This window comes from Halichoerus grypus, chromosome X (assembly GCF_964656455.1).
Source record: "Halichoerus grypus chromosome X, mHalGry1.hap1.1, whole genome shotgun sequence".
NCBI lineage: Eukaryota > Metazoa > Chordata > Mammalia > Carnivora > Phocidae > Halichoerus > Halichoerus grypus.
The window spans coordinates 57,208,898-57,225,642 of record NC_135727.1 but is presented as its reverse complement, the minus strand read 5'-3'; the positions used below and the strand labels follow the sequence as shown (position 1 = coordinate 57,225,642).

The following is a 16,745-nucleotide window of genomic DNA, read 5'->3' as shown; positions in this document are numbered from 1 at the left end:
CAGGAAAGATTATGCAATGGAAAAAGGACAGCCCTTTCAAGAAATAGTGCTGGGATAGTTGGACAGCCACATGTAGAAGAATGAAACTGGATCATTTTCTTATACCATACACAAAGATAAACTCAAAATGGATGAAAGACATAAATGTGAGACAGGAATACATCAAAATCCTAGAGAACACAGTCAGCAACCTCTTTGACCTCAGCCGTAGTAACTTCCTGCTAAACACGTCTCCAAAGGCAAGGGAAACAAAAGCACAAATGAACTATTGGGACTTCATCAAGATAAAAAGCTTCTACACAGCAAAGGAAACAGTCAACAAAACTAAGACGCAACCCACGGAATGGGAGAAGATATTTGAAAATGACATATTAGAGAAAGGGCTAGTACCCAAGATCTATAAAGAACTTCTCAAACTCAACCCCCCAAAAACAAATAATCCAGTCAAAAATGGGCAGAAGACATAAACAGACACTTCTCCAAAGGAGACATACAAATGGCCAACAGACACATGAAAAATTGCTCAACATCACTCGGCATCAAGGAAATACGAATCAAAACCACAATGAGATAACACCTCACACCAGTCCAAAGGCTAAAATTAACAAGACAGGGAAAAACAAATGTTGGCAAGGATGTAGAGAAAGGGGAACCCTCTTACGCTGTTGTCATTTTCAAATATCTTCTCCCATTCCGTGGGTTGCGTCTTAGTTTTGTTGACTGTTTCCTTTGCTGTGTAGAAGCTTTTTATCTTGATGAAGTCCCAATAGTTCATTTGTGCTTTTGTTTCCCTTGCCTTTGGAGACGTGTTTAGCAGGAAGTTACTACGGCTGAGGTCAAAGAGGTTGCTGACTGTGTTCTCTAGGATTTTGATGTATTCCTGTCTCACATTTATGTCTTTCATCCATTTTGAGTTTATCTTTGTGTATGGTATAAGAAAATGATCCAGTTTCATTCTTCTACATGTGGCTGTCCAACTATCCCAGCACTATTTCTTGAAAGGGCTGTCCTTTTTCCATTGCATAATCTTTCCTGCTTTGTCAAAGATTAATTGACCATAGAATTGAGGGTTCAGGGGGGCCTGGGGGCTTCAGTCACTTAAGCATCTGCCTTAGGCTCAGGTCATGATTTTGGGATCCTGGGATTGAGCCCCACATCAGGAGCCTCCTGTTGGTGGGAATGCAAGCTGGTACAACCACTCTGGAAAATGGAGGTTCCTCAAGACATTAAAAATAGAGCGACCCTATGACCCAGCAATTGCACTACTAGGTATTTACCCAAAATACACAAATGTAGTGATCCGAAGGGGCACCTGCACCCCAATGTTCACAGCAGTAATGTCCACATTAGCCAAACTGTGAAAAGAGACCAGATGTCCATCAACAGATGAATGGATAAAGAAGATGTGGTATATATATACACAAAGGAATATTGCTCAGCCACCAGAAAGGATGAATACTTATCATTTACATTGTTGTGGATGGAACTGGAGGGCATTATGTTAAGTGAAATAAGTCAATCAGAGAAAGACAATTATCATATGGTTTCACTCATATGTGGAATATAAGAAACAGCCCAGAGGATCATAGGGGAAGGGAGGGAAAACTGAATGGGAAGTCATCAGAGAGAGAGACAAATCATGAGAGACTCTTAACTGCAGGAAACAAACTGAGGATTGCTGGAGGGGCGGTGGGTGGGGGGATGGGGCAATTGGGTGATGGGCATTAAGGAGGGCACATGATGTGATGAGCACTGGATGTTATATGCAACTGATAAACTATTGAACACTACATCTGAAACTAATTATGTACTATACATTGGCTAATTGAATTTAAACAAAAATAAATAAATGAATGAAATAATCAGAGAAAGGTAAAATACCTTATGAGTTCACTTAAATGTAGAATCTATAAAAGAAACGAAACAAAACAAAACCAATCTCATAGATACAAAGAACAGATTATTGGTTGCCAAGGGGTGGAGGTTTGGGAGGTGTGTAACATAAGTTAAGGGGATCAAGAGGCTCAAATTTCCAATTATGAAGTAAGTCATGGGGATGTAATATACAGCACGGTGACTACAGTCAGTAATGTTGTACTGCAAATTTGAAAGACTAAGAAAGTAAATCTTAAACGTTCCCATCATAAGAAAATACAAATGTTTTAATTTTGGTGACAGACAGTAACTAGACTTATTGTGGTGATATTTCCCACTGTATTTAAGTGTCCCATCATTATGTCATACACCTGAAACTAAGATAATATCGTATGTCAAATATACTTAAAAAGAAAGAAAATGTGAAGCCCAAAATACAATAGTACACACAGGTTGCATACACTCTCACAGTTATGTAAGAAAAAAAGCAAGTGTGAGGTTTCCAAGTTTTTTACATAATCATTTATCACTTAAAAAACAAAATCACTCATGAGAAAAAATTATGCTACATTTGGTTAATTCTCAAAGAAAAAGATCACTATTTCACAGACTAGAATTCTAAAACTTCTATTTTATATGTTTCACATATTTTGGTGAAAATTAAACAATTCCAATCATTTTTCTAACTTAGCTTATACATGACATATATAGACACATATATACACACATGCGTGTGTATTTAAATTGAAATTCTGCACAGAGATATTTAGGAAGTATTAAATGTTACCATTGATAAACTTACGAATCAACATGCAGAACCCTCTGGCCACTTCTTGAACATGCAGCTGCAATGATGGATTCAGGCAAACCTATAAAAACACACACCTATATCACTCAGAATGTAGAAAAATATATATATATAGAAATATTACACAAATAGTTCATGCATGCCATCACTGCATATAAAAGTTTATCAAAGGAGGCTCATCCTTGTATTCAAACTTCTAACATTTATACTATATCATTGGATATTTGTTAAATGTACACTACTTATCCTAAAATTTTATTATGTGGAGATTTTTTTTTAAATCAAGCACGTAAAATCTTTTTATAGGCAAATTTCCATAAATGAGCAACTTTCAAAATATTATTCATATAGCACTTTGTTATTTAGTAGCTATGTTCACATACTAGCTCATCTCATTTTCCAAACTGCACTGACAGTGAAGCATCATCAGCACAGAAATGAAATACTGAGGGGCAAATATGTTAATTTGTTGCCCAATGCTTTAACATTTTTTCCTATTGTTGAAATTTGAATCCAAATCTAACTCCAAAGCCATCCAGTGCCTATGAGGGGGAATGGCATACATTTTTCAGTTTAAGCAATAGGTTAGGTAGTTCAAAAAGAGGCCATTTATTGAGACCTGAAACCATAAAACGCCTAGAAGAGAACAGAGGCAGTAATTCAATGGACTATCACACAGCCATAAAAAAAGGATGAGATCATGCCATATGCAACAACATTGATGAGCCTAGAGGGCATTATGTTAAGTGAAATCAGTGAGACAGAGAAAGAGAAATACCGTATGAATACACTTATATGTAGAATCTAAAAAACAAATGAATAACAAACAAAAAGCAGAATCAGACCTACAAATACAGAGAACAAACTGATGATTGCCAGAGGGGAGGGGAGTGGGGCACGGGCAAAAGGTGTGAAAGGGAATGGAAGATACAGGCTTCCAGTTATGAAGTAAGTCACAGGAATAAAAGGTACAGCATAAGGAATATAATCAATGATATTTTAATAGCACTGTATGATGACAGATGGTAGCTATACTTTTGGTGACCATGGCATAATGTAGAGAGAAGTTGAATCACTATGTTGTACAACTGAAAAATAATGTAACTGTTGTCTAAATGAATGAATGAAATGAATGAATGAACGAACGAAGAAGAAAATACTATTTTAAAAAAGAGGCCACTTACAAGACACATTATCTCACTTTCTGGTTAATACAGCAGTTTGAAAAGAACATTAGTGTTCTGGAATCAAATCGAGCCACACCATAAAGTGGGTTATCATAAAGGAAATATACAAGTACTAACAAAAAAAAATCACAAATTACCAAAGAATGATTTCATAACATAAAAATTTCAGATGTTCACCAGTTAATACACTATATTATACATTTAAGACTGTTCCATACTTTTTATTGTAAAATCTACCATTTCAGTAGAAACTATTAAGAATCACTTATATGTAGAAACTATTAAGAATCACTTATATTAGTCAGACAAAGCATGTTTTAAAAGTTTAGTGCAATTCTGTAGTACTACCACCGACTCTTTCACTATAATGAAGCACCTTGATCCTCTTGGATTTTTATGTAGTAGAAAAGAAACGGCACATTTTTTTTTTTTTTTTTGTCAAGGATTTAAACTACACACTAAGCATCAAGGATTTCAAGAAAAGAGAAGAGTTATCTTCCTTATGTAAAAAGCAACAGGCAGGGGCGCCTGGGTGGCTCAGTCGTTAAGCGTCTGCCTTCGGCTCGGGTCATGGTCCCGGGGTCCTGGGATCGAGTCCCACATCGGGCTCCCTGCTCTGCGGGTCGCCTGCTTCTCCCTCTCCCACTCCCCCTGCTTGTGTTCCTGCTCTCGCTGTGTCTCTCTCTGTCAAATAAATAAAAATCTTTAAAAAAAAAAAAAAAAAAAAGCAACAGGCATATGGAAGCAATTGACACAATCTAGCTAAAAACCACATTAAACACAAGCTCCAGCTGCATTCACAGAAGAACTAGAGTTTTCCAGTGGTGACTACTGTGGGTGTATAGTGTTTGGTTCAAAAACAAAGTTCTGACTCGACGTACTCAAGACAGCCATTAAATATCAATTATTGGAAATAATCCATCATAAACTTTCAACTTTAACTTCAGATAATTCAAAGAGAAAACATAGTAAGAATTTGTGGTGTAGAAGGAACTAGGAGAAAGAAAGTTTTATTTTTTTTGAAAGTTTTAAATAGTTAAGCATACTTAGTTCTTCGAACAGTCAAAACTGTATTGTTCTAATGTCTTTTATCTTAAGACTATCTGAACTTTTTACACCTAAAGAAATAACTTTTCTCATTAATGAAACGCAGTCACTATGGTACTTTAAAAGCTGCCAAACATCACAGTTAAAAAGGACAACAGGAAAGAAATATTTGGGAAGTAGAATTAGTATGTTAAAGCATGTAATAATGACAGCATTAATAATATACCACCAAACATTAGTATAGGGCTTTATGGTTCACAGTATCTTTTCATATACATCACCTCATTTATTCCTCATTATAATCCTGGGAGGCAGGCATTATTATCCATGTGAGAAAATGCGATGAGAAAGATTAAATAACTTGCCAAAGATCAAGTAATTCATTAATTTGATATCTCAAATTCAATTACCATGGTAAATTCACTCTCTTCAACTTGGACATGAGTCTGAGAATGAGGATTCAAGGGAAGGACAGCAGCATAAGGAAATGAGTATGGTCTCAATCAGACAGACCTAGGCTTGAATCTTAATTTTGCTGCTTAACTAGCTATGTGACCTCACACAAGTCACTTGCCATCTCTGAGCTTTTGTTTCTTCATCCATCAATGGGAATACCGCCATTTACCTCATAGGACCATTAAGTTGCTGGAGAGTACTTGCTCTATAAAAACTACCTACTTTTATTATTGTTCAGCAAGATACTTTAGAAGCAATACATTTTCATCTAAATACTACTCCAAACATACATCTACTTTTACTAGATGCCAACTCCAATGGCAAGCAACAACAAAATTACTCTTCTATTTGGCTCTATTAGCTCTGACTCTGGATAGGCAAATATGCATGTGGTTATTTCCATGGCTGCAATCAACAGTCAGAGGTCATGTCTCTGGCTGACAAAGCAAAGCCAAGGACAGATTTCAATACTGAACATGGTTTGAGTCCAAATACACAACACCAAAATAACTATCATTTGTGTTTTCCCTTAATGCTTCTATCCAGACACTCCCCATTAGTTTGTGAAATTGATAGGCTGTTTCTACATTAAATGGCAAGGGCCTATTATCTTCATGCTTAGAATGATTAACAGACTAATAATACAGTTAGTAATGTCTTCCCACATCTCATATTTCTTCCCACCCATTTAATAAACACTGAGTTAGTTCCTTGAACAGAGGAAGCATGTAGTAGATTTTCCATAAATATTTGTTGAAGGAAAGAAAAAAAGAGAAAATGGGGAAAGGGAAGATAGAGAAGAATGAAGCAGACTTTGACAGGTGGTGAGAAAAAATAAGATAAGGTTAAGACAATTACTAGCCTAAAAGAGCTGAGTCTAACAAATAAAAATTTAAAGGGATTGGGACACCTGGGTGGCTCAGTCAGTTAAGCATCTGCCTTCAGCTCAGGTCATGATCCCAGGGTCCTAGGATCCAGTCCGCATCAGGCTCCTTGCTCAGCGGGAGCCTGCTTCTCCCTCTGCCTGCTCTGCCTGCTGTTCCCCCTGCTTGTGCGCATTCTCTCTCTCTCTCTCTGACAAATAAATAAAATCTTTAAAAAAAGAATTTAAAGGGATTAAAATAATAATTGAAACTATTATAGGAACACAATGGAAAGATGCATTCCCTCTGTGGGGCAGTCATTGAAAGCTTCAAAGAGCAGAGGACACTACTGCGTCTTTCAAGATCTGTAATTAACACAACTGAAGAGTACAGAAGGAAAAGGTGAAAGAAAAAAAAAGGAAAGTGGAAGGGAGTATTCCCAGCAAAGGGTGAAGGGAGAACCAAAAGGTGATGTTCAAAAAAGAGTATCTGGAACCAAACTGGAGTCTGAACTTGGAACCTGTAAGCAACAGGGAATCTTGAAAGGATTTTAGCCAGAACAGCATGGTGAAATCAATATTTCAGAAAAAAAAACAATTCTAGTAACAGCATGAAGGATGAACTTGTATAAAATTGGAGCTTTAAGTTTCAGGGTTTTTTTCTTAATTATTGTATAGGAAAAGTTAACATATTTAAACTTGTTGGTCTTATCGATAATTTAGCAAAGTAAAATAATTGCTTGTTTTGTTTAAATTCATATTTATATGCTCAATTTTAATAGCATTTAAACCCTTGACTGATTTAAAAATGAAACCTTTTTTTTTTTTTTTTAAAGATTTTTTTTATTTGACAGAGAGAGACACAGTGAGAGAGGGAACACAAGCAGGGGGAGTGGGAGAGGGAGAAGCAGGCTCCCCGCTGAGCAGGGAGCCCGATGCGGGGCTCGATCCCAGGACCCTGGGATCATGACCTGAGCCGAAGGCAGACGCTTAATGACTGAGCCACCCAGGCGCCCAAAAATGAAACCTTTTTTTAACATTTGGCACCATAAAATGTGAACTACTTCTGAATCATTACTCAAATTCACACAATGTCCTGTGAGGCCTTTATACAAAACATATATAAGCTTACAATGAATTACATAGTCTCTCCCACAAGGAAAAGCCAGACATGAGTTAGAAACAGATAACCTAAATCAGGGTCAAATCACAAAGCATTACACTGGAAACACACTGTAAAATATGTGAGTACAAATATACAAGCACAATGTTTTCAACTACAATATGGGACTAATAATATATCTCACAGGAATGTAGGGAGGAATAGGTACAAAGTAATATAAAACATCTTACACAGGGCCTCCTAGCATGTCACTGACATTCAATAAATACTGGTTCTGTTCCCTTCTCTTCTAACCCCTTCAATAAGATTAGTTATTTGAAGAGGAAAAAATAAAAATCACTTGTTTACTTATCTTCAAAGATGTAAAAACTTAAAAAGTTTTTGAAAAGAAGTCCATTAGCCTTTTCTATATGTATATTACAGGCTCTTTCTATATGTTCACTAAAGAATTTCACCCAACACTTAGTATTATTTAAACATTCCATATTATTAAGTATGGTTATTAAATTCATTTGTGAGGCCATATCAAATAACTCTGCCAAAAGATTGTAGGAAAAATATCTAATTCTGATTCAAGACAAACACCTTTTACCGGCAAGTCATTTTTATCAAACCACACAAATTTTAAGTATTAAATTAGCATTTCATGAGTTTGTAATGGGGGAAATTAAGGTTTGTTACTTCATGTCTTTTTCAGTTGAGATTCCGTATAAAGTTGACAGCTAGAAAAAATACATTAAAGGCTTATGGAATATTATATGATCATATACACAAACATGTATAGTCCCAGATTTCAGCAATTTTCTAAAACCTGTCTAGATAAGATATAGAAGTTTCATTCTCAAATGAAGGAGCTAGGCTAAAATCAGAACCAAACGTATGAAATTTGTATTTTCAAGAATCTTATCTAGGGCACCTGGGTGGCTCAGTTGGTTGGGCGACTGCCTTCGGCTCAGGTCATGATCCTGGAGTCCCGGGATCGAGTCCCGCATCGGGCTCCCCGCTCAGCGGGGAGTCTGCTTCTCCCTCTCCCACTCCCCCCTCTTGTGCTTTCTCTCTCAAATAAATAAATAAAATCTTTAAAAAAAAAAAAAAAAAAGAATCTTATCTAAAATATTTTATAGGAATGAAACCATTATTCATTCATTTTTCAAAATCCCCCTTTAATCCAAGTCCTTAATGTTGAACTTCATCTTTTACAACTATAAAATTTAAGTTAGTTCTCTATGATCTATTCTTAAAACTGTATTAGTGTCTAGAATTGATTTTTCCTGATGCTATACTTACATAAGATAAACATAAAATAAAATACTTACACCACTCCCAACATATTGAACAATAAATAATAGATTCTCCTGACAGAACTTTGATGACCTGGCAAGGCCCAAGTGCTTTCAGCCCAAATCATATGAAACCATAAATCACTCTTTATTTTATAGAACATTTCAAAATGGATCCCTGCTTTCTACCTTGAAAGTCATTTCATGTGTTATTTATAACCAGTGAAGACCAGAATGGAAAGAAAATTACATAGAACTAGAAAATTTACTGTAACTATTTTTTATAAAGAATAACTTTTTTTAGGAAAAAATATAGAACTACTGTACTGGCAAGGAAAAATTTGTGGGCATGACAAGCTTTTAGAGAGCCACATTCCTTACTACATAACCCTATGTACAGACCTTCTGCACCGTCATAAAAAAGCACAAACAACATTAGGTACAGAACTGACTAAACTGAGCAATGCTAAAGTAAAACCACATGCTTAACTCACATAGCAGCCACTCAAATAAATGACATCACATAATTAAACGGAAATTGAATTTCAACCCAGGTTCAAGTAGTTTTGTTCATTCCTATTAAATCCTAATTAAAAGTTTATATCTTTTATTTACTTTTTAGCAGTTACCTGAAAAAGAGAAAAAAGTGCCAGTGAAGCAGCCCAAGGAACTACCAAGAAGTACAGATAAAAATAGTTCTTAAATTGACAACTATTTTAATTCACTATGACTCATACGAAATACTGAACATATTAGTAAGTACTAATGGAGTATCTATGGATTTCTTCCTCATGGGAGAATATAGTTATTAATATCTATGTAATTTTTAGAACTTTACAAAAGTATATTATCCATTAAATGTTAACTTACAAAATTTATGTTAATTTTTTTTTAAAATTCAATATAGTATGAGCTCTGAGTGTTAAACAAGAACACTGTTCCAATATTCAGAGTACTGAACTGAACATCCAGAAAACTGGATTCTTGTTTTCAGATTTATACTAAATAGTTGGAAATCATTTAACCTCTTTGGAATTCAGCTTCCTTATAAATATTCTTATAGATAAAATGAAGGGCTTGAAATAAATGGCCCATAAGGTTTGTGACAAGATCTCAAAGGTGAATCCTAAAGGTGATCAACAACTTGGCCTCTGTTCTTGGGCAAATGACTTGAAATTTAAAAAATAAAAACAGAACTCTGGGAAGATGATATTAGCAGCAAAGTTGTTAAATCTCCCCCAAGATTCCCATACAGACAGACCGTGTAACCAAAATACCAAAACCAAACACCTGGGGGCAACATCTACAACAAAGATAGGTGACAAAATATGAAGAACTCCAAAATACAAGTGGATCATTACAAATCATCAATAGCTATAAGATCCACACGTTATCAGAAAGAATCCATAAGAAAATAAGGGAAGACAAATTTGTGACAGCCCTGAAAGCCAAAGAAACCCAAAATTGCTATTAAGCATTCACTGGAAACTTAGCAGGCCATTTGAGAACAGTAGCAGCAACTGGGAGGAATTTTTCAGGCTCCAACCTATGGATGAGTGCAAAGGAACCTCTGGGAGTGCTAGAGTGGTGGGGGGTGTGGGAGGTGGAGTTGGGCCCTATAAACTTAGGAAACTAATGAAGCAAACTCTCCATATAGATAAATCCCTGAACTGAGGAGTAACTTGGGAATCTAATCCAAAGTCAGCAGAACAGGAAAAATAGGGGCAAAGGAAAGAGAAGCTCCATACAAAACTAGGAGAGGGTAACACAGCCAGAAGATCTCAGGCTACATTTTTTTTATTACTTTGTGAAAACAAAAAAAGAGAGATCTAGAACAGTGACGTTAGAAAAGCTATCCTGACCCACACTCCCCATTTAAAAGCACACAGAAAAATTTCACTTAAAAATGAGCAACATAAAAGGATCTTAGTTGAATCCTATGCAATGTACAGGTAAAAAAAATACAGGAAAAAGGAGTGAAATAATAACCCAAGAGACAATGAAATAAAGCATGCCAGAAAGACATGCTCACAAATTAGATAAAAACTATAACCTAGGGGCACCTAGGTGGTTCAGTGATTAGGCATCTGCCTTCAGCTCAGGTCATGATCCCAGGGTCCTAGGATTGAGTCCAGCATCAGGCTCCCTGCTCGGCAGGAAGTCTGCTTCTCCCTCTGCCTGCCACTCCACCCCCTCCCCGCTTGTGCTCTCTCTCTGACAAACAAATAAAATCTTAAAAAAAAAAAACAAAACTATAACCTAACTATGGTAATAGAAGCTAAAAAAAGAAAGAAATATAAGAAAATAGAAGCTCTGCAAGAACAACATAAATCAAAATTAGAAAAACTCCGAAGTGTGATTAGAGAATAGTAACATTTGAAAAGAGCGAAATAACTCAAGAAGAAATTAAAGAAAAAATCATTTCAGAAATAAAAATTAAGCTAGAAAGACCACTAGAGCAAAGAAACACAATGGATACATGCCTTAGGAAAAACTGAAGATGCAAACAAGGGCATAAATGTACTGAAATTATGTTTAAAAAAGAGAGGCCTTATCTTTTACATATATATTGAAATATTTACACATAGAATATGATATCCTGAATTTATTTAAAAATAATTTAGGGCTGGATAGTGAAATGAGAAGATGGGGGGTACAGAGAACACAAGATGGTCCATAAATGGATAACTGTTGAAACTGGGAGATTGGTACATGGGGGTTATTTTAGTCTACTTTTTTATGTTTGAAATTTTCCATAATAAAAAGTTTTAAAAATAAAGCTTAATACCAAATTTTGGACAGCTAATGAAAGCTGGGGACTCTACCAAATAAATAATCTCTTGGAAAGCAGAGATTTAGTATTCTGTTTTTACCTACATAGAGAAAAATGTATCAACTCAAATTCTCTTAATGAAAGTTTTACTAAGTAATGTAAATATTTGCTGAAGACTTATCCCATGCCAGGAAATGAAATAAGCAGATTCCATTACAATTAATTTTAACTTACTTTTCATTACACTAATATTTCCGTTTTATCAATTTAAGTGACTAAAATGATCTTTTCACAGCAAAGACTATCCCAGGTGAGCTCCCTTCAGACATAATAATATTTAACTTGTGATGAAAAAATAGTTTCTTTGTTCAGCACATATCTTATTTCTGTGCCACAGAAGTGAAATTTATATTACCTATAAAGCTATGAGACTAAACAGATGAAAGAGACTGTATACTCATTCCAAGAATGTTATAATCATGAAACAACCTCCTTCCCTTATTTAAAATCTTATCATGAAATCCACTTTTAAAAAAAATATATTTTAATATTAATACTTTTAATAACATTTAATACTTTTTATTAATATTTTTAATAGTATTTTTTAAAAAGTATTATACCAACAAATTGGACAACATGGAAGAAAGGAATAAATTTCTAGAAACATATAAACTACCAAAACTGAAACAGGAATAGAAAATTTGAAAAAACCAATAACCAGCAAAGAAATTGAGTTAATTGTCAAACAAAAGTCCAGGACCAGATGGCTTCAAAGGCAAATTCTACTAAACATTTAAAGAAGAGTTAATACCCATTCTTCTTAAACTATTCCAAAAAATAGAAAAGGAAAGAAAACTCCCAAATTCATTCTACGAGGCCAACATTACCCTGATAACAAAACCAGATAAAGACAACAACAAATACAGGCCAATATCTCTGATAAACATAGATGCAAAAATCTTCAACATAATATTACTAAACCAAATTCAACAATATATTAAAAAAATCATTAATCAAAGATCAAGTGAGATTTATTCCTGGGGTGCCAGTGTGGTTCAATATCTGCAATCAATGTGATACATCACATCAATAAGAGAAAGAATAAAAACCATATGATTATTTCAATAGATGCAGAAAAAGCACTTGACAAAGTACAACATCCATTCATGATAAAAACCCTCAACAAAGTAGGTCTAGAAGCAACATACCTCAACATAATAAAGGTCATATATGAAAAACTCACAGCTAACATCAGCCTTAATGGGGAAAAACTAAGAGCTTTTCCGTTAAGGTCAGGAAGAAGACAAAGATGTCCACTCTCACCACTTGTATTCAACACAGAACTGGAAGTCCTAGCCACAGCACTCAGACAACAAAAAGAAATAAAAAGGCATCTAAATAGGTAAGAAAAAAGTAAATTCTCACTATCTGCAGATATATATAGTTTCATGTATATATATATATATGTATATATATATGTATATACACACACACACATATATATGTATATATATAACCCTAAGGACTCCACCAAAAATCTGCTAGAACTGATAAATTCAGTAAAGTCACAAGATATAAAATCAATGTACAAAAATCTGCTACATTTCTACACACGAATAATGAAGAGAAAGAGAAATTAAGAAAACAATTCCATTTACAATTGCTCCCAAATCAAAGATACCTAGAAATAAATTTAACCAAAGAAGTGAAGACCTATTGAAAACTATAAAACACTTATGAAAGAAATTCAAGACAACACAAAGAAATGAAGACATTCCATGCACATGGACTGGAAGAACAAATACTATTAAAATGTCTATACTACCCAAAGCAATCTACACATTTAATGCAATCCCTTCAAAATACCACCAGCATTTTTCAGAGCTAGAACAAAGCTAAAATTTGTATGGATACACAAAAGACTCCAAATAGCCAAAGCAACCTTGAAAAAGAAAAGCAACTCTGGAGGCATCACAATTCTGGACTTCAAGTTCTATAACAAAGCTATAGTAGTCAAAACAGCATGGTACTGGCACAAATATCACACAAAGACACACAGATCAATGGAACAGAATAGAGAACCCAGAAATGAACCCTAACTATATGGTCAACTAATCTTTGACAAAGCAGGAAAGAATATCCAGTGGGAAAAAGACAGTCTCTTCAACAAATGGTGTTGGTTAAACTGGACAACAACATGCAAAAGAATGAAACTGGACCACTTTTTTCACCATACACACAAGTAAATTCAAAATGGATGAAAGACCTAAATGTGAGACCTGAAACCATGAAAATCCTAGAGGAGAATGCAGGCAGTAACTTCTTTGACATCGGCTGTAGCAAGTTTTTTCTAGATAGGTCTCCCAAGGCAAGGGAAACAAAAGCAAAAATAAACTATTGAGAGTACATCAAAATAAAAAGCTTCTGCACAGCAAAGGAAACAATCAACAAAACTAAAAGGCAACATATGGAATGGGAGAAGATATTTGCAAATGACATATCCAATAAAGGGTTAGTATCCAAACTATATAAAGAACTTAGAAAACGCAACACTCAAAAAACCCAAATAATCTATATAGAAAATGGGCAGAAAACATACACAGACATTTCTTCGAAGAAGATATACAGATGGCCAACAGACACAAGAAAAGATGCTCAGCACCACTTATTATCAGGAAAATGCAAATCAAAAGTACAAAAGTACAATGTGCTATCACCTCACACCAGTCAGAATGGCTAAAATCAACAAGACAAGAAACAGGTGTTGGCGAGGATATAGAGAAAGGGAAACCCTCCTGCATTGTTGGTGGGAATGCAAACTGGTGCAGCCACTCTGGAAAACAGTACGGAGGTTCCTCAAAAAGTTAAATATACAATTACCCTATGATCCAGCAATTGCTCTACTGGGTATTTACCAAAAAAATACAAATACACCAATTCAAAGGGATACATGCATCCCTATGTTTATTGCAGCATTATTTACAAGAGCCAAGATACGGAAGCAGCCAAGTGTCCCTCAACTGATGAATGGATAAAGAGGTCGTACACACATTATACACACACACACACACACACGTATACACACACAATGGAATATTACTCAACCATAAATAAGAATGAAATATTGCCATTTGCAAAGACACAGATGAAGCAAGAGTATAATGCAAGGTAGAAAAGTCAGGGAAAGAGAAATACCACATGATTTCATTCATTTGTGAAATTTAAGAAACAAAAATGAGCAAAGAGAAAATAAAAGACAGAGACAAACCAGGAGACAAACTCTTAACTATAGAGAACAAAGGGATAGGTTACCAGAGGGGAGCTCATGTGTGCACTCTCACTCTCTCCCTCCCCCCCTTCTTCTTCCCCTCACCACGCCCCCAAAATAAATAAATTTTAAAAAAACTTTAAAATGTTTTTAATTGAAAAAAAATAACAGTAATAAAAATGCCTAAAATGCAGCAAGACAGCTCCTTTTTCATTTTCTCTTACTCTGTAAATATGGTATAATGCTAAAGAAAATATTTTAATCATATATAGCCTGACCCCTAACAATTTTTTTTTCATTTTTCCCTTACTTTCCAGTCTTTGTCCACATGTATACATAAGGCAGAAAATGAAACACAAAGGGGTTAAGTAATTTGTCCAAAGTCATTTACCCAGTAAATGGTGAGTTAATACTGGAATCTAGCCACTGTGGCTCAAGTCTGTGCTCTTAAGTATTATACTTTTTCATGACATCTAAATCTCCTTGTCCATCCCCACCAAGCAACCTTACAATTAACTCCATTTTCTGAATTACTTGATTCTCAGAAATGAGTACTTTAACTGGTAGATACCAATAATGCTAGAAAGGTATGTTCCCTTTTGTGAATTAACTGGCATTAATTAACTGGCAGCTACTAAGTGTAGAAGAAATCAAAGAACTAAGAATCAGAGAAAAAAACATCATTTTTTGCAACTCCTAATGAGAATACTAATTTCTACAAGAATTACCTACTGATGTTAAAACAGTTATGTGAACAGTTGGTATCAAACTGAGTATTTGTACAGTGCCAAATTAGCAATACACAGATTATCTTCAATACACAGGGGAAACATGTCCATACAACAGAAGCATCAGATTGTCATCATTCTTTTTTTTTTTTTTTTTTAGATTGTCATCATTCTAATCTAGGGTTAATCTTAGCAACACTCACGGTGGATCAACCGGATATGATGTGTGTTCTGGCATAATCCAACATGGCATCCAATCACTAAAGATAAATTCTAGCCAAAAATTTTAACCTTGAATCCGTCAAGCCTTTAGATATAAACTCTCAGTTTATAGGAAAAACATAGGCTAGAGTAATAAAGTAACTGATACCACAAGGAAGAAAGCAGCCAAATCCAAAAGGCAGAACATTCTGTAGGACCAGTCTCAACATTTCAGTCATCATTTAAAAAAAAGGAACTATACTAGGATAAAACAGACTTACAGGACATTAACAACCAGCACTGCATAATACTGAATTGGACATAAATTTGTACATATCAGCTATAAAGAGTATTTTGGGGTGGGTGTTTGTAGAAAATTAAATATGGTCTGTGTACTGGAGATAAAAATGACCTGGAATGGATAGAAAGGTATTACTGACTGAAAAAGTTGTAGAATGGTATGTACAGATGACCTTATTTTGTCATGAATGTATTTATGACATTACAAATTTCCTGGGGTGGGGGAGAGGCTTGAAAAGCTGTAAACCAAAGGGCATATAAATACAATTACCTTGGTAAATAGGCATAACCTACTGAAGCTGAAGATTTGAAAACCTAGTATACAACACAATAGCAGTGTGTGTGTGTACATGTGAGTGTGCAGGGAGGGGGGGATTACATCTGTATGCATCTGTACAGACAATCTCACAAGCACAAAACTGGTCAACAAAAGCAAGACACAAAAAGAATACATACAATAGAATTCCAGAAGTTAGACAACGGTCAAAAACAGTTAAAACAATGTATTTTTTAGAGATGCATACACATGTAATAAAGACACTTTAAAAAATATAAGGGGACAATACAATTTACCATAATCATTACATCTATGGGAAAGGAAGGGAAGACAGATGATAGTGATGCACACAAGGAGCTTCTAAAGTTCTGGTAATGCTCTTTTTCTCTAACTGGGTCCTACATACACACCATTCACTTTATTATTGTTCACTGAAATAAATGTACACATACATAATACACATATTTCACTTGTACGTATGTTATTTTATAATATAAATGAAATCTGTGGACCAGATCCCAGGCCACATTGTAAGACTGCCTACTCCACCAGTTAACTGG

At 35.0% G+C, this 16,745-nt stretch overlaps 1 protein-coding gene across 3 annotated transcripts in view; it reads right to left on the bottom strand.

The window, feature by feature from the left end:
• CHM (CHM Rab escort protein) overlaps positions 1–16,745 on the bottom strand; it is a 206,934-nt gene that overhangs the window by 180,660 nt on the left and 9,529 nt on the right. For all 3 annotated transcript variants that reach the window (XM_078064860.1, XM_078064861.1, XM_078064862.1), the window contains exon 2: positions 2,678–2,744. In XM_078064860.1, the coding sequence (XP_077920986.1) occupies positions 2,678–2,744 (67 nt within the window). The remainder of the gene's footprint in view (positions 1–2,677; positions 2,745–16,745) is intronic.